Source organism: Vipera berus (genome assembly GCF_964194415.1).
Source record: "Vipera berus genome assembly, chromosome: 1".
Classification (NCBI taxonomy): domain Eukaryota; kingdom Metazoa; phylum Chordata; class Lepidosauria; order Squamata; family Viperidae; genus Vipera; species Vipera berus.
Window position 1 is genome coordinate 304,544,030 of NC_138202.1, and position 27,475 is coordinate 304,571,504.

General features: G+C 38.4%; 1 protein-coding gene across 9 annotated transcripts in view; it reads left to right on the forward strand.

Moving 5' to 3' along the window:
- Positions 1-26,657, forward strand: part of LCLAT1 (lysocardiolipin acyltransferase 1) — an 88,218-nt gene extending 61,561 nt beyond the window's left edge. For all 9 annotated transcript variants that reach the window (XM_081323862.1, XM_081323863.1, XM_081323865.1 and 6 more), the window contains one exon: positions 24,727-26,657. In XM_081323862.1, the coding sequence (XP_081179988.1) occupies positions 24,727-25,226 (500 nt within the window). In that variant the 3' untranslated portion in view covers positions 25,227-26,657. The remainder of the gene's footprint in view (positions 1-24,726) is intronic.
- The last annotated feature ends 818 nt before the right edge of the window (positions 26,658-27,475 follow it).

Here is a 27,475-nt window from a genome sequence, read left to right on the forward strand (position 1 = left end):
GGAGCAATAAGTTGATTACAGCGTCGCCGCTGTGCCGCCAGGGCCACCGCCACCACCGGAGCGTTGCTGCAGACGCCGCCGCCATTGCTGCCGCCGCCAGGACGCTGATGGAGCCGAGAATAATAAGCAGTCGATGGAAAGGGAGGCCTAGAGCGGCCCTGGCGCAACGCCACCGCCGCCGCCATCCCCGTCGCCATCGGAGCGAGCCAAGAACGCCGCCGCCACAGCCGAGGGAGACCAGGCCGACCACAGAAGGGGCCCGAACGGCCCGAAACGCCTCCACCGAAACCGCCAGAAGCGAGGGACCATCCGAGGGCCGGCTCCGCAACCGCCGAGGACGCCCAGCGAACAGTCGATGGAAGGCAGGCCCAGAACAGCCCCGGAGAACGCCGCCGCCGCCGCCGTCCCCGTCGTCCTCGGAACGAACCAATAACGCCGCCGTCGCCACAGCCGAGGCAGAGCCGCGAAAGACCCAGCCGACCACAAAAGCGGCCCGAAACGGCCTGAAACGCCTCCGCCAAGGCCGCCAGCAGCGAGGGACCTCCCGTGGACGCCGGGTCCGCCACCGCCGAGGACGCCGCTGCCGAAACCGCCGGCCGCCAAAACCACCAGGCACCGCGAAAACGGCCCGGAAAACGCCTGAGGGAGCAGGTAGGCGCCGCCAACATCCAGTCGGAAAAAAAACGGCAGAGCTGGCAGCTAACGGAGTCCAAACCTTCATCCTTCAGCTGCCAAATCAATTGCCCTCGCTATCCCCCCAACCCAGAGGGTGTAAACACCCCTGGGGGGCTCCTAGGACACCTATTTTTTCTGGGACTTGCAGAGCTCACTCTAACAGATCCGCCCGCACGTCCGCCATCTTATAAGCTTAGATATTTTGAACACAGTATAAGGACAAGATTCATTGGAGAGCATTCTAATGCTTGAAAAGAAGAAAATCAAAAAAGAGGTTAACAAAAGTCAAGCTAGATTCTATTATAACACATACATGAGCTCACAAGAAGATAAAGAAAAAGCTACTGACAAACTGGTAAAATAATGTGCATTACATCACGAACTGGAATTTACTGAACAATGAACAATCACAACAACAAAATAAAATGCTGTTGAACCCATTGTGAGAATTGCTTTTTTCAGCAACCATCTATATGCTTAAGCATAGAAGAAAATAATTTGGAATACATATAGTAAGTACATAAGAAGTAGCTATGAAATAGTTTTGTGAACTGTGAGACCATAATCAGGAATGACATTAGAAGAGGACTTTCAGGGGAGGCATAGTTTTGAAGATGTGTCGGCCAAACCAACCATAGTAAAGACCAAAGAACCATGAATGGACCTATGCTTTGAAACATCTCCTGATAAGGAGAGGGTGGCGATTGTCCACTTGTGTTCTGGATAGCTGTTTCTCATGAGATCTCAGGACAGCAGCTCCAAGAAATTATAGAAAGTTAGAAATACAGAGGGGATACTGTTCATAGAAAGTGGTTGTCCTCTTTACTCCCAGTGTTAAAGTTAAGAAAAAAGTATCTAACTGCAGCTGTCATAATAATGGCAGGGGCTAGGTGCAGTTTAGAGGTAGAAAACAAAATAACAACAGCAAAAACCTCTCAGCTTTTCTGCTTGCATCCTCTTTATAAAAGATTTTGGTCAGTTGCTTTGCTCTCTTGAGGCATGTGCCTCCATTTTGGCTGAAATTATGAGAGCCAGAAAGCAAAACCAAATCTCTCTAGGGATACATTTTATTTAGAGCAGTTTTAGGAAATTCAAACCAGGGAAGGAGTAGGACCTGCTCTAGATTAACCATTTGTTTGGAATGGCATAGGGTCTTCTTCTTGAGCAGGGGGTTGGATAGAAGACCTTCCAACTCTGTTATTCTGTATTCTTTTAAAAAAAAAACAGCTCACTTCTTTCTCATGCTTTAGGAAAAGGTCAGGCTGTCACCTATAACCTCTAGAGGGAAACTGTTTCAATCAGAGTGCTTTTTAAGGAGCTACAAGGATAATTATGTAGGAAAGTTTCTATGGGAGATGGTCCATCTTAGGAAAAAAAACCAGATTTACAATGGTGCTTCTACAAATCTGAAGAACTTGGAAAACTTTTCCGTTTGGGTTTGTGATAAGTCAAATGGATTTTAGTGTGCAAGAGAAAGCAGATAACGTAACACCTTCTGGCTATAACTGTTTCTTTGGGAAACATAATTGACTCATAAACATATTACTTGCTACATTATAGTTAAGAGTTATACTTAAGAGATTTCTTTGAAATTGGCTTAGTGGGATATGAAATATATGAATGTCTGAATTGCTTCCCTGTTTTTCTGTAAACAGTGTCCCTGGCCTTAAAAGTGTTCTGTGCACAGGTTATTTAGATAATAGTTTATATGTCGTGCAGATCCAAAAAAAATAGCTGTTGACAGAAGACATTAACATCTATAATATTTGCAAATTACAACCATGAGTCCTTTCTTATTGCATATTGGTAGGCTTAAACAGTCCGTAGATATGCACATTCATTGGAGAGAAAGCTTTATCTTTCTATAGTTGTTTTATTCAGAGTGATGTTTGTCTTTTTCTTCAGCACAACAGTACTGGCCCCTAGAGGACAATCATGCTCATTTAATACATTTTTGCCAATGAACATTTAAGCAATGTGGCTCTATCCTTGCTGATTAGGCAGTTAAGATACATGAAATTTAAAACTTTACTTTCCTGCATTAGCATTATGTTTGCTTTTCATTTATATCCTAAATGTGTTTCTTGCTTTATATATTGACACTAAATTTATTTTGCTGATTTTAGCTACTTTGAAAAGCCAAAATGTATCTCATCTTTTTCTCCCTTCCCTTTTATTCCCGATTTGCACATATTTTGGTCTATTTTGAGCTGACTTACATTTTTCAGTCTGATAGATTTTCCTGAAGAGTTCTTAAAATATAAGCATATTTATTCTGGTTACATGTTGCCATAGATACAGAAGTTGAAAAGTTAAAACAAAAAGGGCAGAGAGGCTTGGGAAAATATTACCCTGGAGCCAGAAACCATTCTCTCTCCCTGCCCTCTCTAAATATAGATCAAAAAATAGAGTTTGGAAAACAAACTTCAGTTTAGTTTTACTCTTACAAAATAGATATATTATTAAACATTTTTCCTTTATCAAATTTATTTGACCAATTGTGTTCTGGTATAGAGACAGAGATATTAAGTTACATCAGATAAAGAAAGATCCAGAAAGTACTGATTTCTGTGCTGGATAAATCCTGTATAGGGAAAAAGTAATCCAGCACGCAGTATTTTTCACAATTATGATAACTTTTTAAGTTTAGATACTGCAAGGATTGTAAGAGACTGCTGAAGTCTTGTTAAATTTTAGTAATTGCTAGCATGAGTTGGAGGATTTTATTATTGATCTTGTTCTTGATCTTAAAATACCACACATGCATCTGCTTATGCATTAGCAGACAAAAGAACTCAAAAGGAGCAGCTGCAAAGGAGAAGATGTTGGTGCTTCATCACTGGAGGCTTTCAAGAAGAGACTGGACTACCATCTGTCAGAAATGGTGTAGGGACTCCTGCTTGGGCTTGTAGGACTACATGACCTACAAGGTCTCTTCCAACTCTGTCATTCTATTCTAAATCCCTAGAAAAGGCTACTAGGTAGTATGCCTGTTGTAAAAAAGGTCTTCCATGAAAATCTTTATTTCCACCTCTTTGCACTTGTTTTCCAAAACATTCAGATTGTGCCTAATTCAGTCCAGATCATATCTAATCCAATTTAATCTACATCCATTTCTTGAAAAGTTATTCTCACATTTCACTTTTGTCTGCTGACATTGGTAGAGTTTCATCCCTATATCCAGCAAATGAAGCACAAGCTCAGAATCTTTTGTCAGGTACATATTTTTTTCTCAAACATAAATATATAAGGTAGTTTCAATTCTAAACATTTTGTGCATCTCTTCCTCTTACAGTTTAAAGAGCAGTCTAGAACCATTTAAAAAACATTTATTCAGTCAGTCTGTCAGTAAGTTAAGACTATCCATTCCACTCATATAAAAATCTACAAAAAGGCATAGACTAGAACTTATCAAAGGCAATTTTCCAAGCCTGTTACGGATGGGTGTACTTTCTGGTAGAATATAACATATGAAAAGAAGCCTGATGGCACAACTCAGTATGTAAGGGCTACTATGCCTTTGAATGTTGGCTGATAGACAGTGAATCCATTTTCTCCATTTAGTGTTTAATTTTGTCTGTTCATTATCATACATATGTTGCATTTGCAGAATCTCAAATTCTGCTCGTCACCATCCTGCCAAAAATCTTCAAACCACATTGCTTTGATTTACTTTCAGCATAGCTGACAGAGCAGAATGTATTTGTTGGAACTAACAAAATTTATCCAAATAATTGTAAGGAGTCAAACTTGTGTTAACTTACAATCCCTCTTTTTATTTTTTTTAAAAAACAGATGATTATAGAAAATAGAGCCAAGTGTCTCACATCTTTGTCATCAGCTTAAGTATCTTGTAATTTGAATTTCGTTTTCGCTTATTTCCCCAACCAACAAGTTATATTTAGCTAAAACCAGACTGTTAAATGTAATTTTCTGATTCAGAATATATTTGGCCTGAGAGTGCTAAGAATAATCTGCTCTGAACCTCAACTATGAGAAAATGTAGATTATCCATGCATCATTGAAGGGAAAAAAGCTGAGGGCAGGAATTAAGAATAACCACAGACTTTTACTGTATATCTGATTAAAAGCTGAAAAGCAACCAGTTCTTTTTAAAACACTAGATATGTGAGTTACTCTTACTTGTGATAAATCTACATTGTAATGATGAAAACCTCTTTCTTAACTAGTGTACTTGAAAGATATCATGCCCTCTGTTCCATTATTAACACAGCAAAACCACTGGAAAACCTAAGTGCAGATACAATCCACTTAATGTCATTTAGCACAACAGTACTTTCCATTTTAAACTATAGCATGCGTAGAATAACAATGAAATATACATGATTCTTTTTAAAGGTGGTGCTAGTTCCCAGGAAAAACAGTTCAATCGACAAGTTTATGTTTAACATCATTTCAAATTAGTTAGATGGATATGGGGATATTTCTGTAAATGGGAAAGTACTAATATAATTTAAAAACACATTACTAATTAGATTATCTAATTTTTGAGCTTTGACATAAATAGACCATTTTTCCAGGCATATGATAGCAAAGTAATGGCAAATTTTGAAACATGAAAACCTAAAAATAATCCAGTAATTTATACATCTGTTGAGGACTTTAATGAGAGCATAACTCATGAAGGACATGCTGATCGCTCAGAGACAGAATATGTGCTTTGTATATAGAAATTCCAAAGTAGAGGTGGAAAATTTTCAGTCTGAACCCCTGTAAGAATCTGTTTTTATATGCAGAACCATTGAGAAGCACTGCTCCCAATGGGAGATTTTGTCAGTGTGCTTGTGCATAGAAATATCTGTAGAAGAGAGAGGGGGACCAGATTTTCTTTGAAAAGCATTTTGAAAAATCACTTTCAAGGAGTAGGATTGCAAACCCTTCTTAGGAGGTAAACATGAAAGGAGAAAAAGAATATTCAATTGAGACTTCCTTTAAATTTCTAGAAAAATCTGTCTAAAGGCAATTATTTCTGAGGTAGATACTCTTCTGAGGTGGGACATTTTGTATATCAATTTCAATCAATCAGAACAAAGCTGATTTGTCATTTCTAAATGATAGATGGATAGATGTAAAGATGAATAATTGCAGGCATTTGTTAAATTCATATATGGAAAAGACACCCCAAAGCCTGGCATTGTTATGTGAGTCCATTTTCACATCATTTCGCAAAATAATGCCAAAGTATGCAAGTTGTGAAGAAGATTTGGCAGGCTTGAACTCTATTGCTAGATCAGTTCTCTAGTTTTTAAGTGTGGTTTAAACATGAAGATTGGTCACATATCTAAATATAAATTCTTTTTTTTTCTTTTTCTGTTTCCCCCTCCTTTGTAAACTGCTTCTGAGCAGGTGATTTCAGAAGCCATTTTACTGTTACAAGTAGTGCAGAATAAATGCTTTCTTGCATATCTTTTTACAAAGAAGTGTTTTTTGGAAATGAAAGTATTGGTAAGCTATGGACAAGAAAGCTGGTAGCTGCAGAGTCTTTAGATCTTTATGGAAGACAATTTTGATAGAAGGAAGACATTCAAATATGCTATCTTCCATGTACATCTAAAACAGGGACTTGGCTAGATTTTAACTACATTCTATTCAACAGGAAATGTTGTTCTTAGTGTTCTTTCCTGCAACTTTAGTGTTCTTTCCTGCAACTTTGTCAACGCACAACTCAGGTCCCTTCTAAGGGAGTCTTAGGAAAAAAGTCAATAAATTTTACCGTACAACTTGAATCATCTCAAAGAGTTCTTTTTACTAACCAAAGAGGGCTTAATTCCTCTCTTAGCAACCGAAATACTTTTTTCTTTTAGTGTCCAACATTTTTCATCTATTCTAAAAACTTTTTTTTTCCTTATTGCATTTATAACATGTTTTCTCTCAACATAATTCAATTTCTTTGTTGAATCATTTCCTCCCCCCTCCCCCAGCCTCTGTACTTTATTGTACCTATTCTTTTTTCTGGTTAACACAGAACATATCTTTGATCTTTGCCTGTGTTCTCATATCTGGTCTGTGTGGAACAACTATATAAATATGTTGAATGAATGAAATGAAATGAAATAAACTTCATTTCTTACTTGCTTCCCACTTTCTTCCCCCACAATTCTTTTTTCCTGCATGTCCACCTATCATCACAATTCTTCTTACTTCCTCCATTAGTCAGCTATTTCTCTTTTTCAATTTCTTTTCTCCAACTTTATTGCTGTTTCCCAAAGTGGTTTTGGTTCTTCTCACCCACAATCACTTAATTCCAGTAAGAAACCCAGGATAAAAAGCTAGCAAATAAAGTAAATAAAATTTCTGCTCCTTGCTTGCATGTTCATTCTATAATCTATACATTGCATTCAGGCAACTATAGCAATTTAGATAAGGAGATGCTGAAGAAGAGGTAGCCCACTGCGTGCTGAAGCTAGGATTGTTTATGCTTACATGTGTTTTAAACTGTATTGAGGGGACTGTCATGATCAAAGGATTAACTATTGATTGATGGTATTTGAATTATTTTATTAATCTCCTCACATGTAAGTACAAACAATCCTATTGTGGTTTAGCTTCAGCATGCAGTGGGCTACCTCTTCAGCATCTCCTTATCTAAATTGCTATAATTGCATGATGATAAATTGAGTGTAATATATAACCAGACTTAGTGGTAGCGAAATCCAAAATTTTTATTCTCCCAGTTATTTATGTACTGTAAAGAAATCTTAAATTAAGGTGATCTGGCAGCAATCTGTTGCTGTCATTAATACTGCTGTACTACTGCAAAAGATCAAATGATTTTCTGAATCAAGAGATAGAAGAAGCATCAGTAATTCAGACATTTAGTGCAGCCTTATTGTTGCACTGTTGAGAGTATCAGATCCAAAAGTACTGTGGACCACATCTACACTAGTGGTTTTTCATGTAATTAATGAAAGGTCAGTAATACAATCTACTGGAAAAAATCATGTTTTAATTAAATATGCATTAATGCTTTTAGGCAAGGACACTTAGTAATCATTACTGTAATAGTAAAATACATGTTTTCTCCACTTGGTAAGAGTACATAAAATAGGGAAAAATTAATGCAGAACTATATCTCATCTGTGGAATGAAGACTTGCTGTTATATACATGCACCTTTGGTTTTATTGAGTACAGTAAGAGTGCTGGAAACTAATTGTTCATTAGTGCCTAATCTGAGCTATTAATCCATATTTCAAAATCTCCTAATGCAACTGTTTTAACTAATTTATAAGCTTATTAATGATCACACATTTAAAATTTTGGAAGTGTACTAATAATCCTTTTTTCCCCTTAGGATCATACAGTAGTTATACACTATTTCTCTTTAAATCTCTCACACATACCTATTATAGGTTAGAGTGGCTAAAAAAGTATCAAAAGATTATAAATATAGAGTAGCATAATATAGCATTAACCAATGCTGTTTTAATGTATTTCTATAGCTAGGGTCATAAAAATAACTTCTTGCTAGGTATGCCAAAATCAAACAATCAAGAACATGATATGTCCTTTTCAAATAGCAGAAATGATTTATGAAACATATAGGAACTTTGACAATGAACCCATAAACTGTTGGTGATCTAACTTTATAACAGTTTCACGGTGTTAGGATTGGGTATAGGAATCTTGAAAGCTTTCTAATGTAGAAGGGAATGTTATCAATAGAAAGGTAAGTTGATTGCTTCCTAAAAACAATGGGGTATTTTTGAAGGTATTTCTGGAACTACTTTTAACTAGTTTTAATTGCAACTTTCCACATTGTTAACATTTACCATATGACTTTGGAATGCAGTCAGTGCTTGTCAGGAATCCAGCTATTTATTGTATGATGAGGAAATACATTTTAATAATGGATTTAAGTAATAGGTTCAAACTTTATTTATTATTAACCTTGGATTATTGAATATCATTTCCTTTCCTATCATAAGCTCCCTAATTATGCATCTAAGTCTGAGAGAATTTTTCGGTAATTGCAGAAGGACAGTATCGTACATTATTTTCCATTCACATAGCTTGTTTAGTTTTAAATTTGTTTTTTTTAATAGGTGAATGCCCTGGGTGAGGTCAATTTACTTATTTATGATTCACTGTACTATTATGAATCCTAAACATGGATTTCTGCAGTAACTAGGCTAAGTATTTTTAGTGTTCACTCAAGATTTATTTCTAAAACACAAGTGAGTTGATTAGTGTTAAGTATTCATGTGGTTGGAAAAAGTGACAATCAGAGATGAAGTAATATTGAAGTAATGATGAAGTAACATTGGTATCCTACTTATAGAAGATAACTGTAGTTCTTGCAGAATGCAGAGAATCCTATAAGGAAAGATAAAAACTATAATTATAGTATAGCTAATCAAGAAGAGAAGCAACCTTGAACTAAGGAGAAACTTCCTGACAGTTAGAACAATTAACCAGTGGAACAACCTGCCTCCAGAAGTGGTGAATGCTCCAACACTGGAAGTTTTTAAGAAGAGATTGGACAGCCAGTTGTCTGAAATGGTATAGGGTTTCCTGCCTGAGCAGGGGGCTGGACTAGATGACCTCCAAGGTCCCTTCCAACTACTTGTTGTTGTTGTTATTTGAAGGTAGGACAAGAAGCAATGGATGGAAACTAACCAAAGAGAGAAGCAACCTAGAATTAAGGAGAAATTTCCTGACAGTTATAACAATTAATCAGTAGAACTGTTTGCCTGCAGAAGTTGTGAATGCTCCAACACTGGAAGTTTTAAGAAGAAACTGGACAATCAATTGTCTGAAATGGTATAGGGTTTCCTGCCTGAGCAGGGGGTTGGACTAGAAGACTTCCAAGGTCGATGATGATGATGATCTTCATTTACCTTACAATGAGCCACATTTGCCCTTTTAATTCCTATTCTTCCTGTGTTTTTGGAGCCTTTAGTTGAAACTTTTATTTGAAGCATCTAAAATGATATCTTCTGCAAGATTAGCTACCATAAATAGTTCTGTCCAGTTCATTTAGGAATATTTGGGGAATTTTACATTTGAATATTCTTATCTTATCTGAATCTGAGACATTGATTTGACTTGAACAATGCTAATAGCAAGTATTTTATTTACTGAATGAATGGCTAGGAAAGAGTGTAAATATTTGCACGGAAGCTGTTCATTAAAGTTACAATGATTATAAAATTATATGAAGCTCCTTTTTGAGAGCTGCACAATTTTGAGAGTGTGCAGCAAATATAACCACAATATAGTTGTTGGGGAAAATTTGTTTCTTTACAAATGACAAGCATGGTTTACATAAGTATTTCTCAACCATGGCCATTTTATGATGGGTGGAGTTCAACTTCCAGAATTCCTCAGTCAGCACCCATCTTAAAGTGGCCAAGGTCAAGAAACATTGGTTTATATGACCAGTCATAAAACAATTTGTCAAAAGACAAAACTGTCCCGCATCATATTCTCTGACAATCCAGGAGATTTAAAAGTGTTCTTGTCACTAAAGGCAGTGCTGGAAGATGACACTTGGCTTTCAGCATGCCAAATTCCTTTTTTTGTTTTCCTTGCAGAGAGGGAAAGTTAAAAAGACAATGAATGAGTACCTGGTATAAACAAAATTAGGGAGCATCTTGGTGCCTATCTGTGGTTTAATGTCAAACTTTCTAACTAGGCACTGTCTTCTGAACAGTACTTCTTCAGAGTCATCAAAAGTGGTCTCCTTTGATAAGATTATAAACTAAATTAGAGTAAAAATGTGGCAGCTTTATGAGAACAAACAGATACTGAACGTATGTGTTGGAACTGGGACATTCTTATCCACATGCAGCCTTCTTATATATAATTATCACTTCCATATTTTTTTAAAAAAAGAACAAAGAGAAATGAAGCCTGCACCAGTGTTTGTTAACTGAAGTATTGTTAATTTAAGCTTTTGTTATACTTAAATTTGAGCAAGCTATTAACCAGCCTAGACATGTTTGTACACAGAGGTGTCTTTTCATTTAAATTCAATCATAGTCACTAAACAAGCCTGGCTAAGACTAGCTGAGGATATAAACTTCATTTTCATCTCATTAGGCCACCTGGAAGCAGCAATCAGTGAGTTAGTCTTGACGTCAATAGTCTCTCTGCTTCATTAAAATGTTAATTTCATGGCTTTAATTCCTTTTGTAAAACGTGCTGCTGCAAGACACTTTCTGCTACTTTCCCCCACCCCTCTCCTGTTCCAAATAAATCACTACTTCATATTTCTTTTTATTGCCATCAGGGTTTTTGCTTTGTTTTGCTGTTTCTTTTTTTAGTACTCTGAAAGGACACTGAAGACATTAGACAAATATATATAATCCTTGAAACAGGAAGCCCTTTAAAAGGACCTAATGACGTCCATGTATTAATAATTAACAAAATATCTGTTTTCTTTTGTTATTTTGATGTGATCACAAAAGAAGACTACAGATCACTGAACTAGAATAATAATTTTAAAAAACCCATATTAACTGTTTTTATTCCAAAGTCTGATTGGAAGAGTGTATACAGTATATGTTATTAATAATACTACTTGATTTATTAGAGTCAGTTCATTACTGTAATTCTAATTTGAAAATCAGTCTTGGAAGCCAGACAGTCTATAAATTGAGGGGTGCTTGGTGCTCTCTGTTTTCTTGCAGACATTTCATTACCATAACTAGGTAACATCAGTGCTAGTAAGGAGTGCTGTTTGCTGTTTGATTACTGGCAGGGAGGTGTTTTAGTCCTTTTGTTTCCTTTGTGGAGTTTTGATTCTAACCACTGGTAGCGCAGTGGTTAGAATGCAGTACTTGCAGGTTACTTGTGCTGACTGCCAGCTGCCAGCAGTTTGGAAGTTCAAGTCTCACCTGCTCAAGGTTGACTCAGCCTTCCATCCTTCTGAGGTCGGTAAAATGAGGACCGAGATTGTTGGAAGCAATATGCTGACTTTGTAAACCCCTTAGAGAGGGCTGTAAAGCACTGTGAAGCGGTATATAAGTCAAAGTGCTATTGCTATTGTCTCTTTTGAGTGGTATGTAGATGTTCTTTATCTCTATGTGCCTATTGATGGCCCAGGCTTCCAGGAAGTCTCTGGCATTTTTGGACTTGGCTTGCCCTAGGATGCTCAATTTCCCATTGAAACTGTGTTTGAGTTTGTCCATGTGCTGTGAAATTAAGGAGGTTTTTGTCACGTCCTCTGGTTGCTAGCTGGAGTTCATGGATGCACTCTGCTAGTCTTCTGCCTATTTGTCCTTCATACGGTTGCTACACTCTTATATTCTAGGTGATCCTAGATGACTCCTTTTCTTGTTTCTTTTCTGTTTTTTTCTACTGGGGCTTCAAGAAAAGAACAATTCAGACCTATTTCTTTTCTCTGTTCTAAATCTCCTTTTAGTCAGTTTCATTTAGATGGCTGCTGGTCCTAGAGTGTTAAAAAAAGAAGAAGAAGAAAAGCTTCTCCTTGTCACCTATTTCCATGCTATCCAATATTTGGCTCCCTTTGTCACCTTTTTAATCTAAAAATGTTCTTAAATATTCTGCTTCTCCCTTTTGTCAACATTAGAGACCTGGAATCTTGTCCCACGTATTATAGCAATCAGTGGATTAACAAACTACTATACTGATGCAGTGATGCCCTCTTGACCTGAGTTATGAAAGGCAATTTTAGATAATATGTGACTACAAGATACTTTTCTGGAAAAGCAACATTTCTATACACTCTTATGTAAGCTTCGGGAAAATAAGAATTCTAGTGTAAAATTTAACAATAAACTTTTTCTGGATTTTAAATATTAAAAAACCCTAACTCCTTCTTATTCTCCCTATCCACTCCCCAAAATGTTTTAAATAGAAGACTGTTACTTAATCTGGAACACTCTTAGGTATTTTAAACAATGGATATATTTGACTGACCTAGAATATGATCAATTTTGTTTCACATTGAATATTGTCTAGAAGGTCATTTACTATAAATAGGTCATTCTAAATGCTATTCTTTGTCATCTGTAAAAATACACTAATGATATAAGCACTTGTCCTTTAAACCACTCAGGTCATGAATGTGTCTTTTAATGCATAGTTTATGGATAAGACAGACAGATATACAGATATGCTTATATACACCACTCTTTACATCCACACACAGTAAAACATATTTATGACGGGCTTCAGTTGCATAACTTTAAGTACCTTTTTAAAATTACATAAATTCTGATCTATTTGTGAAATAAATGGATGAAATTATATAAAAGGCTGACTATAATAGATTTCCATGAAAGTTACAATGGAATAGGTATTTTATGTTTAAAAGCCTTTCTAACAGAGTCTGTCAAAGTTTTTTATAAAAGTGTCTTTGAATTTGAAATTAAATTTAGCTATCTCATATTTCATCCCTACTTTAGATTTACCTGCTTTGCTAACAGGTTGATACCAATCTGATGGAAACGAGCAAACCTTAGGAGATCGATTAGCTACCGTATTTTCCGGCGTATAAGATGACTTTTGAACCCCTGAAAATCTTCTCAAAAGTTGGGGGGTCATCTTATACGCCGGGTCGTCTTATACGCCGGAAAAAAAACATAAATCAGTCGAGTGTCCCCGTTCTTGCAAAGCAACTTCAAGCCTTAGTCCAGTCCCCCCTCCATCGTGACTCTCCCTTCCCACCCCCAAGAGCCTCTAAGCCCCTTCCCCTCCCCCTTGCAAACGCCAGACCCCGGGAGCTGCAGGAAGCCCCTCACCCTCACCCAAGCGGCATCTGAGCATAAGCAGAGCGCGCCCTGCTACCCGCTATCTCTCCCGGCAGACGCCCGCATCCGGCCTCGCAACCAGCCGCAGAAGCCCGCGCCTGGCTTTCCTTCCCCCCACCCGCACCCGGCTACCTGTTCCTGGGCCCCGGCCCTAGCCGCGGGCCAGCTCGCCAGCGACCAGGCCGACGGACTCCCGGCTGCCAGACGCTGCGCTTTGGGAGACGCTCCCCGGCGGATTGGAGAGGGAGCACCCGCCCGCCGCCAGGCAGTTCCAAGTTTGGGGGACTTCCGGCGGGCCGGGGAAGAGCGTGCCTGCCAGCCCGTTCCGGGGACTTCCGGGGACTTCCGGCGGGCCTGGCGCCCCTCTCGCCCGCAGACCACGCAGCGGCCCTCGCCAGCCGGCCTCAGCATGGCCGCCCCAAGCCCGCCTCTCCAGCGCGTCTTCCGAGCCCACCTGGCTGACCGCCTCCTGGGCGGGGCTTGGCTCCAGACGCGCGGCTGCTCCGTCTGCAAATGTGCTCTCAAATGGGTGGGTGGAAGGAAAAGCAAAGGGGCTTTGCACCATCTGCATCAGACGGGGCTGAATCGGGCTTGTGTCGGACACTTGGCAACTGGCATGTAAGTATTTTCCGGCGTATAAGACGAAAAACCTTAAAAATCGTCTTAAAAGTCGGGGGTCGTCTTATACGCCGGGTCGTCTTATACGCCGGAAAATACGGTATTTCACAAAGACAGACTTGCAGAATTGATTTCATAACTACACAGTTGTTTTATGATGGACAACCTCTGTGTTTGCTAAGTTTTACTCTTAGGAAAATGCATAGAAATACAGCTTGAGAGAACCAATTCTAGCTAGAATTAAACTATACAATAATGCACAGTTCACTTCAGACATCACAGTACATGCACATTTTGAATTTTGTAAGATTAAGTATACTTTTTTAAAAAAAATACTAAGATGCAATTTCTGTTAAAAATGCAACTGTGAATAAATATATCTTGTGGAACGTTTGAGGCTGATGCAATTGCTTTTCAGGCCAAATTCAGCATATAAGCTGTCAGTTATCTCTAAAGAAGTGAAAGAAGGACCTGGGTGGGACATGAGCGGGAGGCCTGACTGACATGTGAATGGAGGCCCTGGGTAGGGTGTGAGACAAACTCCCACTGCATCAGCATGAAAGAAAGCCCCAGTTGGTACATTGATGGCACGCAGTGTGATAGGCAGGGCATAGTGGCATGGGCAGGAGGTAGGTGGGCAAAAGTGCTGAGGTAGGGAGAAATAGACGGGTGAGGAAGTTTAAGAAGAGGCAGTTCCTTACCTTATCAAGTCTTGAGGCTGCTAAGGTCCAAGTGGAAATGGCTTGGCTTGGCTAGTGTCCTCACCTAAAAACCAGTGAGGTTTGGTTAATGACTGAGGACTACCAGGATTTCTGTCACTGAGTGATGTGGTTATGTGACATTGCACTTCTGACCGCATTGCTTAGCAACAGAAATTCCACTCCCAAAGACTGCACCTTTTAAGCAAGGAGCATTATCTGACTCAACCAAAGATTTTCAGTAAGACATAATGCTACTTCCAATCATTTCTCTCTTTTATGGAGTTGCATTTTTATTGCCAGATGCAACAACTTAAAAGCAATTGTACTAAACAATTATGTGTGCTACAAAGCAATATATTACAGTTATGAATCAATTATTTTCTCATTAGGCATTCCGTTATTATATTGATGTGTTTGATTTCTTACAGGTCTCAGGTTAATCCTAAAACAAATTATTTGTGAATAAATATTACTCATAATTAAACAGTGTTTATTGAAGCCAAGACTTTTCATTAAATTCTTTTCAGATTAAGGAGGCTCCCAGAGTACTGGGTTAATTGAACATAATAAGATTTGTCCACTTGTGCATTTGGTATGGCAGAAACTGTTTTAGTGCCAGCCAGTTAGCAGCTATAAGTTCTCTTCTTCTTCCCCATCCCCTCATGAATTTAAATACCTGTCACTTTCAGACTTTATACAGGCTGCATTATGATCAGCCACTTCATATCATAAAGGCTATCATGTCCTATGCCTTATGCCCTATGCCTGAATCAAGGGATTCATGAAGTAACAATAATGACTGCATGATGGAGCTAACGTTATGTTATGCCATATGCTCACCAACCTCTTGCTCCCACTGCTGACCAGGTAGCCTGGCTGGATTCTGTGATGCAAGACTGAAAGCAACCTCAGAGCCTCAGTGTGTCCCAAAAAAAAAATCCCCTTGTACATTGGGCTGGGCTGGACCTAAGCTTCACACTGTAAGAGGAAAAAATGCAGCCCCAGACCACAACACTCTTGAAAAGTTCCAAATACCAACAAGGAGAGGATCAACAGGAAATGCCTTTTCTATGGCAGTCCCTGCCCTATGGAACAACCTTCCCCCTGAAGTTCAGTAGACTTTTAGCCTCCTAGCTTTCCACAAAGCACTGAAGACCTAGAATGAGACAAAATGATTTCATATAGGAAGCTTATTTTTTTATTATTATTTTTGTTAGTTTTCCAATATTACAATATTACCTTTAAAAAGCAACGTGGTGTCCGGGTTACAATAGTTCCATTTCAAACAAATACATATTATTACAAATCTCCAAATTGTTGTAACCAATACTTCCTCTCTCTTTTTTCCTTTAATACATACTATCTCTTATCTAAATTAACATACTTCTCATTGCTATCCATCAGTCATTTAATAGTTTTCTTATATTTATCAATACTTTAGTATATTTTATATTTTAACATTCCATCTTTAAAACATCAAACACCTTATATATTTTTCTAGCTTTAATTTTACATTGATATTAAAATTAAACATTTAAGATTTCTCATTTTCATATTGCTAAATAACGTCCTTTCCCTTTACACAATTTTCTCCAATACCTAGTAATGTAATACATTTCTTATTTATCTCATTTCCATATCAATATTAGTGGTACAATATTAGAATAGTAGTCATTAGAATACCAATTGCAAGGAGGAGAAAGAGGAGGAGGACAATATAATATTCTTGTTTCTCATTCATAGTTTCCACATATTAAAAATTAATCACAATTTCTTCCGTTTCAACATTTAATACATCCTCTCATGGCACTACATCCATGTATATTAGTTACATTCTATCATTTTCAACATATATACATCTTATTCCATATCATTTAAAGAACTCAATATTTCAATGTTGGTATTCATACATCTGTATTTTATTTTATTTTATTTTTTTATAATTAGTGTTTTTATCTACTCATCAAAACAATCTCTTGTAATCCAAATACAATCCTGTCTATTTTGGTATTATCTATTTCAGGCCTCTTAAGAATGTCCATATTTCTTCAATCTTATTCTTGCTTTCTTCCTTTGTCATGTCATTTTTCGCTTCTTTGCCTCAGGGTCATCAAAGCATTCTTGTGTTGTTGTATCATATTGAAGTGGCCCTCCAGTCTCCACTTTTGAAGGATTGAGGAGTCTGTTAACAGCACCAAATCTTCTCATTATTTTCACCTCTTGATATAATTGTCCTGGTCTGAATAACTTTTTTTCCATCTGTTTTCCATAATAATCTTCAAAAATCTGTATTTGTTGAATATTTAATTCTTCTGCCAATGTATTTAATTGTTCAATTTCTTCCATTAAGTTCTGTCCCAATAAAATATTAGTTGTAGTCACAGTTTGAGTTTGTTTCTTCAAGATGTTTTCTAATTCTTTCCCAAAAGCTCTTATTTCATCGCCAGCTGTAGAAAGGAACTGATAAGTTTGGTAAGATATTTCCCACATAGCATAGATTTTTTTTTTGAAACTTCCATAGTGAAGTTTCACATTTGGTGTTCAAGGTTAGCCTTATCTTGTTTTTCTTAAATATTTTCTTGATTTTTTTTAAAGAGAAAGTCAGATTGCAATTTCAGGTGTCCCCCAAGTACTTTGAAAATTCTTTTCTTTTAGTCCATTTCTTTTTTCAACTTTTTTTTTTTAAAAAAAACACCCCTGGGCTTGCTTGCCACTTATTTGAAGGGAGGGTTGAATTCCCCCCTCCCTCTCCACAGGGGGGAAGGTACTTAGCAGCTTATTTAGGTGAAAAGAAGAAGATTAAGGTATAAGAGAGGAATCTTACCCCCGTGTCTTTCACGCTGCTTTAATGTTGCCTGATGGTAAGTTTGACTTCGGCTGTCTGCAGCATAGTAACTGGTCATATTACTATGGCCAGTCTTTCATCCGCCGGTACAAAGGGAATGCAGGCACTAACGGGGGGGGGGGTTGCAGCTCCCCCGCATTTCTGCAAAAGCCCCTTCTGTCTGGTCGCCTCTCCAAGGCGACTCTTCGGCCCTTTTAGGAACCCCCAGCTATGCGAAACTGGACGTGGAAGATGAGAGCCGTCCTCCAGACGTCCATGTTGGCTGGCTTGGCAAACCAGAAGCCTTATATAGGAAGCTTAACTTGGAACAGGTTTTTGTTTTTAAAGTGTTTGATTTTTATAACTTTATTGTAGTTTTTAATGTTTTAATTTTTGATTGGGAGCTGCCCAGAGTTTGTTGTAAAATGGGCAACTATATAAATGTTTGTAATAAAATAAAATAAAGTGGTTCTGCAGGGTCATGACTGCCATTGAGAGGAGCATCTTCTTACTTCAAGCTCCTGAAAATGGGGAATCACTAAACATTTCTCCCTGTTGGATCTGATCAGTCCAACTACTACTGTTTGGAATAGATTGTCCTGCAGATACTCAGGTTCCAAGTCATAAAGATGTACATTGGTTTAAATATACATCTTTATGTACCCAGAAACCAATCCACAAGGTTGGCATAAAATCCATGTTATATCCCATAGGAGCCGTAAACTATACACAGCACCATATTTTGGATGAACTGTAGTTGTTTTTAAGGGGCGCCCAAATACATTAGTATAGTAATCCAACCCAATAATGAGGGCATAAGATATTGTAGCTAAGTCCTCCTGCCCAAGTAGGATAACAACTCATGCATCAGCTTTGTTATGTCTTCCATCTGCTGATCCAGCAGGAAATGATCCTCCAAGTCATAAAGCACTCTGCAATGGACGGCGCTTGCCTGTGAAGAAGCAACTTTGGTGGCAAAAGAGAATTTTGATATATCCATAGTAACTAAGGCCCCATTGGTTTATGGAATGTTTACTATGTTCTTCAGAGTTTGATTATTAATAATAGCTATGGCATTCATAGTAAACGTGAATCAAAAATCCATTAGCTATCTTACTGCAACTAATCTCGTCACACTAATGAATATGTAAATATATCATGTAGCATTTCAGTCTTTCACCTTAAAGCTATTCAAAGGATTGTTGATGATGCTTAAAATCTAGTTGTAAAGATCAGGGAGAAACTACAGATATTCTGTAGTGGCTGAATTAAAGCACTGTTGAAAAATTCAGAAACCTAGCTCTTGATGAAACATCTGGCAATAGTATTGTATCTAGAGATTTTATTGGAAGGAAACCAATCTATCTCATATTACACATAATTTGCATTATGATTTCTGTTGAAATAGATTCTTCAGCTTTTTTATAACAAAACAGCATCTAATCTAAAAAGCAGATTTTCAGATCTTTTCAAATGTAACGATTCTCACTGGTTTGCTGGCAGTAGTAGTTATTTATTTAAATATTTTTTTAAGGCAGAGAATGCAATCTATATACTATTAAAACTCTTGTTATCATGACCTTTAACTGGGTGACACTGTTCCACAAAGTGCAAAATTTTTTAAACCAAGGTATTTCAAATGGGCTTAAGTGTATCCACAATCCAGGACCGATGACTCCGGAGGGAATAAAATTTGGAGAAATTGTAGTTGTTTCAGTCCTGCTGGCTGCTGCTGTAATCACATGATCTTCATTTTCAGTGTACTGTTTCCCAGCGAGTCTTGCAATCCTTCATTACTTACCTGTCTGCTGGAAAGGGAAAAGTAGTGGGAAGAAAGCAGGCAGCGAGAGAGAGATATTTCTGATGCTTCCTGCCAAATTCCCACAAGGAAAATCAATGGGGAAGCCAGTAGGAAGTCAGAAGTCACTCTTGTTCCCACAGTTCTCTCCCCCCCCCAAGCCATTCTCTTTCTTTGTTTATTAAGCAAATTTCTCTGACTCCACAAGACATGTTATCTGGTGTAAAATAAGTAATTAGTGTCTGTCCATAGTCCTTTTATGAGCTTTAAACTTACCAAAATGAAATGATTTTAAGGGCCATTCAGAATGCAAGGAGAGTTGGAGCCGATACCCCTCTGGGGACTGTGTTCCCTAATGTTCAAGTCGCAGCTGAAAAAGTCTGACTTTTGATTCCTACTGCTCTTATCTGAAAAGGAGAAGAGATATTTTTGAAGGGCTCCTCTTGATATTTGACTAGGAGAATCATGCTTGGCAAAGTGGTTCATGTACCAGGTCAAACATAGCTTTATAGCCAGCACTTTGGGGCCTGGAAGCCAACAGGTAGCCAGTGTAGCACCCTCAAAATAGGCTTCGTTCTATAATCTGGCCACTCACTTTTGCATCAGCTATAATTTCTGACCGATTTTCGAAGTGTACCCATGCAGAGCACGTTGCAGTAGACAAAACAGGAATGATACGGGTGATTGTCACTGTTCTAAGGCTTGCTGATCCAGGTAGGCTGTAATTGATGTACCAGCTGAATTCGTGTACTTGATCTTCTGAATAGCAGGTTGAACTGAATCTAAAGTACCACTTGGCAAAAAAGGTACCATTTTGGCAAAGCAAAAAAACCCTATTCTCAAGCAGACATCTCCATTTATTCCTTTAAAATATTCTTGTAAATTAATATATGGCTTTACTGTTGATTAATTCAGTGTAAATTGTGGAGGTTTATTTTGATAAAAACTGGATCATGTTCCAAAGGACTGCATGCAATCTCAAATATTAAGTTTCTTCTGTACACTTTTAACAAGTGCTCTCCATGTTTGTAAAAACAGCCCAAGATATGATTTTCAAAAGCTGCCTCTAAAATAGTTAATATCTTTTACATATGTGATTCTTTCAACCCCAGCTGTTGTAGCATGTGTTGGGGAAAAAGTTCAATCTGTGAATTTCACTTCAAAAGAGTTGATTTATATGGTATACTTAATTTAGTGCAGCTTTTTTACCTAGTAACATTTTCAGAACAACTCAGTAAATAGCAACCTTTTTTAAAAAAGAATAAAATAAATATTGTCAGTATAGCTTTAAATTACTTCATTTGTTAGCTGACAGTTTAATTTACAAGATTATGCTCAAACCAATAAAAAATTTAAAATTTAATTTAATTTAATTTAATTTAATAATATTTCTATACCGCCCTTCTCCCTGAGGACTCAGGGCGGTTCACAGGGCAAAAATAAAATACAAAATACAAACATTAAAAAGAGATTAAATGATTGCCCAAGTTAAAACAATTAATATACAATTATAAAACCCCAAAGATCAAATTAAGAATACAAAAAATAAAAAACCCCACCAATCCCCATCAGGCTAGGCCGGCTTGTACAAACAAAAACGTCTTAAGATCGCGACGAAAGGAGCGAAGATCGGGCGCCATCTGGAGCTCTACCGGTAACTGATTCCACAGCTCCGGAGCGCCCACAGAGAAGGATCTCCCCCTGGGGGCCACCAATCGACATTCTCTGATCGGTGGCACCCTGAGGAGGCCCTCTCTGTGGGAACGCACAGGGCGCAGGGAGCTTGATGCCGGCAGCAGATGTTCCCTAAGGTACTCCGGCCCCATGCCATGGAGGGCTTTGAACACCATTACCAGTACCTTGAATCTCACCCGGAAGGCAACTGGCAACCAATGCAGCTCACGGAGCAAAGGTGTAACGTGGGAGTATCGGGAGACTCCCAACACAACTCTCGCGGCTGCATTCTGTACCAGTTGGAGCTTCCGGGTGGTCCTCAAGGGCAGCCCCATGTAGAGAGCGTTGCAGTAGTCCAGACGAGAGGCCACGAGCGCATGAGTGACTGTGCATAAATCATCCCGGCTAAGATAGGGCCGCAACTGGCGCACCAGGCGAACCTGGGCGAAAGCCCTCCTAGTCACAGCTCCTATATGGTCTTCCAAGGTGAGCCGTGAATCTAGGAGGACTCCCAAGTTGCGAGCCCTATCTACGGGGGGTAATAGTTCACCCCCCATAGCCAGAGGTGGAATGTCCGAATAAACCCGGGATGAAGATATGCAAAGCCACTCAGTCTTGTCGGGGTTGAGTTGAAGTCTGTTCCTCCCCATCCAGACCCGAACCGCCTCCAGGCAACGGGACATCACGTTGAGGGCATCACTGGGGTGGTTTGGGGTCGAAAGGAAAAGTTGGGTATCATCAGCATACTGATGATACCCAAAACCACGAATGATCTCACCCAGCGGTTTCATGTAGATGTTGAACAGGAGAGGCGAGAGGACTGACCCCTGAGGAACTCCACAAACGAGAGACCTCGCGGTCGACCTCTGCCCTCCTGCCAACACCGACTGTGAACGTCCCTGGAGATAGGAGGAGAACCACTGTAAAACCGTGCCTCCCACTCCCAGTCCCCTGAGACGCCGCAGCAAGATACCATGGTCGATGGTATCGAAAGCCGCCGAGAGGTCTAATAGAACTAGAACAGAGGAATATCCCCTGTCCCGAGCCCTCCAGAGATCATTCACCAGCGCGACCAATGCCGTCTCCATGCTGTGCCCGGGCCTGAAACCCGATTGGTACGGGTCTAGATAATCCGCTTCATCCAGGACCAGAGGGAGCTGATGCGCCACCACACTCTCAACAACCTTCGCAAGAAAGCGAAGGTTGGAGACTGGACGAAAGTTGTTCAATACAGCTGGGTCCAAGGCAGGCTTCTTGAGGAGAGGCCTCACCACCGCCTCTTTCAAGACGGCGGGGAAGCTACCCTCACTCAGGGAAGCCGATATAACTGCCTGGAACCAGCTGCGTGTCCTCTCCCGGGCTGCATATACCAGCCAGGAAGGGCACGGGTCTAATAAACATGTGGTGGTGCTCAGCCTCCCCATGATCCTGTCCACTTCCTCCGGAGTCACAGAATCAAACTCATCCCAGATGGTATCGACAAGACTGCCCGTGTCCTGATCGCCAGACTCTGCCCAGTCAGAGTCCAGACCGGTCCGAATCTGAGCGATTTTGTCCGACAGATGCTGGTTAAACTCCTCGGCACGACCCTGCAAGGGATCCTCCCTCACCTTTAGCAAACAAAAACATAATTCTCAGTCATAAAAGACTCTTAAATCTAAAAGGACATGATCTGCAACTTGGATGGCATGCATTTCTATGGTATGAGAAGAATAAAACTCGTAGATACTTTCAAAACCACTTTGTAAGAAATTCACTACTTTTTGTGTGGGAAAAGATAAAAGCTAAAATCTACTTGAAAGTCCCAGGATGGTCTTTAAAAAACTATTGCAGTAGTATTTAACTTATTCAATTATGTTAGTTAAATCAATCAACTTTATTAATAATTTATTCTAATTTATTATTTATAAATGCAGAAGAAAATAGACACAAAAATAAAATTGATAAATTAAGTATATGTAGAATGAAAAACCACAGTTCTTAAACAGCAAATTAAACCTTTACCACACAGAATAATACTGATTGAACCTTCCATACAACCAATCCATATATGCTCTGAAACAGAATTCAGTCCAGAATTTTAAATCAAGTATAGCAGAGTCTTTCCTTCAGAATACCGTACAATAATCTTTTGGGCAGTAAATCACACAGCAATAAATCCCAATTTTTTCAGTACGTAATGCAATAATGCATCACATCTTTGAACCATATTTCTTTTTCTGGCACTGTATTAACAACCTGAAATACATATATATAAGGCTTATATATATATATATATATATATATATATATATATATATATATATATATATATATATATATATATATATATATATATATATATATATATATATATATATATATATATATATATATATATATATATATATATATATATATATATATATATATATATATATATATATATATATATATATATATATATATATATATATATATACAGGAAACAGAAAAAAAATACTTTGTTGAATTAATCCCTATTAAGACCAGACAGTACACATTTAACTTTCTTCAAATACTAGCCAATTAATTTATTAAAACAGAATGTTCAAGCTCTTACAGGTATCCCATATCCTAGCACAAATCAGAAACTATGACACAATTAAGCAAAGTCTACATTTGGGCTGGGAGTGGACAGAGAAGGTAAATCTAAATGTGTGGCTATCAATAAAAGTTACGTCTTTTACAAACATCTATCATGTTGTTTTTGCTTTTGAATTAAAAAGTTCCCTTGAACCCACTACTTGGCAACTTTAAAATGTGTGGACGTCGACTCCCAGAATTCCATTGAAATCCACAAAACAGAACTTGGTAGCTGTACATGTTTAGGATTAAATGGTATGTGAGAACTGTAGATCTGTATATATAGCCCAACCTCAATAGTTCTAGAAATAAATGCAAGGTATTCCCTCCCCACCCCACCCCCAGAAATACATTAAAGGTTGGGGATGGAATGGGCCAACTTGCTGTGGCCATCTCACCACAGCCAACACATTGTGGGACAATTCACTGCAAGACAATTCATGTGTGGTAACTCAGTGCAATAAAAGCTATCCACCACTGTTTCTTCTACGCTATTTCCATTCACAAAATGGAACTAATGTAGAAGAAACAGGCGGATAACATTTATTGTGTTGAGTTAATTGTGTGTGAATTGTTCTGCAGTAAACTGTCCTGTGGTGAGTTGACTACAGTGAGTTGTTCCGCAGCAAGTTAGCCATGGCAAGATGGCTGTGCTGGGATGGTCGTGGCAAGATGGCTGGGGTGAGTTGTCCTAAACCTGTTAGGGGAATGAAGTTTTGCAGTTTTAAGTTATTGTGCTTCCGTCCTCCTGGCATTGTCTGTCTTGCCTTACTTGGGAGTTTTCTGGAAATATTTGAATCCACCAATCCAACTTTGAAGAACCTAATTAACCTTTCTGAGTTAGCATATCTATAAACTACTAGATGAGATTTCTGCTACAAACTAGGCAACCTTCATCATTATTTTTCTGTCCATCTGGACTTTGCAGATAAATGAAAGCTGGCTGGGTGACTGGGCTCGTCACTCTCTCAGCCCAATCCATCTCATAGAATGATGGCTGTGGAGAAAATAGGAATATTAGTTATGTTTGCCAGAGAGAAAGCGAGTGAGAGGATGGGTTCATAATTATACTAATAATTATATTTCTTTCTAGGTAATAACCTTGATGCTGTTCATGACATAACAGTGGCATATCCTCAAAACATTCCACAAACTGAGAAACATCTTCTGTGTGGAAATTTTCCCAAGGAAATTCATTTTCACATCTGCAGATATCCTGTAGAATCCCTGCCAACCTCTCTGGAAGACTTGCAACTCTGGTGTCAGAAGCGCTGGGAAGAAAAAGAAGAACGGCTACGCCATTTCTACGAAGGCAAAAAATACTTTGATGTGTCAGGGAGAAGCAAAATCCCACCCTGTAAATCTGAGCTCAGAGTCATGGTTGTTAAGTGCATTTCCCTCTTGTATTGGACATTGTTCACACTCTCTGCAATTGCACTGTTATACATGTACAACTTTGTACGATGGTATGTTGTGATTGTAGTTGTCATTTTCACTGTGCAAGAAAAGCTGTTTGGTGGACTTGAATTGATAGAACTTGCATGCCATCAGTTTTTTAATAGATACAGGTTATCCAACGTAAACAGAAGTTAAATTTATCTGGCATATGTACTGATTGGATTGGTGATGTTTGTGAGCACTTTTCCAGTGTGCCATAAACTTTTCATAATGGAAGGAGATTTTGCATGGGAATTAATATTTCTTGATGCTGTTTTGGTTAATGCACTGTACTCTTATTGTAAAGGACAAAAGTTCATATTGAATTTTTAATTTTTGAATGTATCAATGTTCTCTTGCAGCTAGCCTCTGCAGCATCGCTGGAAAAGCATTTGCTGACCAATCAAAGTTTATATCCATTAAATTGTTTAAATATATAGCTCTAAATTGCTGGGCAAATTAGGGAGCTAAAAAGTCATGGACTGTGATTCTTGCAGTGCCTTGCTATAAATAATGTGTGAGATTTGAAAGTCCCAGTTAATTAAACAATGAATAGTTCACTATCTTCATTTCTCTACTTTTATACCTTACACAGAGTTAAATGGGTGATGCAATTATTGTCATCAAAATAAACAAATGAAAGAGAAAACAAAACCCAGGACCTAAAGTTGGATGAATGAAGATAGTCTGCTTTGAACTATTATAACTTCTATTTTGAGAAAAAAAAATCCAAAGGTCAATAAGGCTTTGGTAAAGATGCTGGTAAAGGTAACTGAGCTGGACCCCACTGTCCTTTTGCAAGTCCTAATTCACTTTCACGATTGCATTCCTGTGAATTATTTGTCATATGGTGAAGTCACAGTCCACCTCCATTTCAAGTTTAAGCTGCCCTGTAAACCTAACTGCTAAATGCTCATGCAAAACAACATAAAACTGCAAGAAGCATTGAAATTATTTTTCCCATGATATGAAAATAGGAATAATGTGAAAAATTGCCCCATTGGATTATTAATATAACAAACATTAAGATTTTTCTATTAACGTTTGTCTCCTTTCCCAAAATCTGAATTAGAATACTTTTAGCATTGAAACTGAAGGACATTTCAGTCCATGTTTGACCATAAGCAGCCCCCTACCCCCAAGTCTTCTATTCCATGTAATGAACTATTATTTTTTCCCCAATTTCCTAATTGAACCCTTTTTTGTTTCTGGCTGAACATCTTCCCTCCTGCTATTTTTAATGGAATTAGGCTAAATTCTTGAACTGGCTGCAGTTTTACATTGCATCTTTTACACTTAACAAGTCAAGACATTTCTCTTCCGTGCACTGAATGTTAAAAATACCAGAGCTATAAACTATACGTTCAACATGTTAAGTGTCATGGCTACTTCCACATCTTTTTCAACCCCTGTCACCCCTACAGTAAGTTTTCATAGAATCATTTTATAAATAAATTGTATAAAGAGCTGCTGGCATATGAAAGGTCTGTAAACTGGTCTTACATTACCACTGTTATTGAAATGTCAATGTTTTAGCCGTAAAAAAATATTTACTCTAGAGCAACAATAAAGAATTTAAAATGCAAATTGGTATAATTTTATTGAATTCTTTGACTAATTTATATGACCATATTTCTTAACCTGGGCAGCTAGCAAAACACATTAATAACATAACACAATATAAAATCTATAAGGCAATACAGTCTTTAAAACTGAACTCCAACCAAGATTCCTTAAAAACTCTGTCATGATTCAGAATAGGACACACATACTGGGCTCCACTAACATTCTGACTCCCATGTCTGAAAAGGAAACCTAGTCTTCAAACTTTCCAGAAGACTGACAGGGCTGTCCAAATTTCCTGGAAGAGGCTGCGACAGAATGCATACTTGTAGTTCTGAAGTATCGCCCTGTGCCGTGCAGGGCTTTAGATGACAACCAGCATTTTTAATTGCATCCAAAGCTTCAGTGTTACATGAACATACCATGGTGAACTGAATACCTTATGTGCTGTTACATTCTGAATTGGTTGTAGCTTTAAAGTGCTTTTCAAGGATGGCATGAGGAATTCTGGGAGTTGAACTCCACGTCATAAAAGGGCCAAGTTTGAAGACCATGGACTAAAGCATATGTCTTCAGAAATAGGAGCAACTGGTGCACAAGATGGATTTGTGCAAATCCTGGGCGTGATTGCCACCTGATCTCGATCAGTAGCTACCAGTTCAGATGGACTGCCAACTTGTACATCAACTCTGAGGGAGTGTTGCCCCATCCAGAGTTAATCATGGTAAACCTCCAAACCTAAAACCTACAGCCACATGGTCTAGCTAGAGTTGCATCAAAAGCCTTTGCTTTCTCACCCAGAACCTCAGTCTTCAGGCACTGGGAAGAATCTTGATGGCATC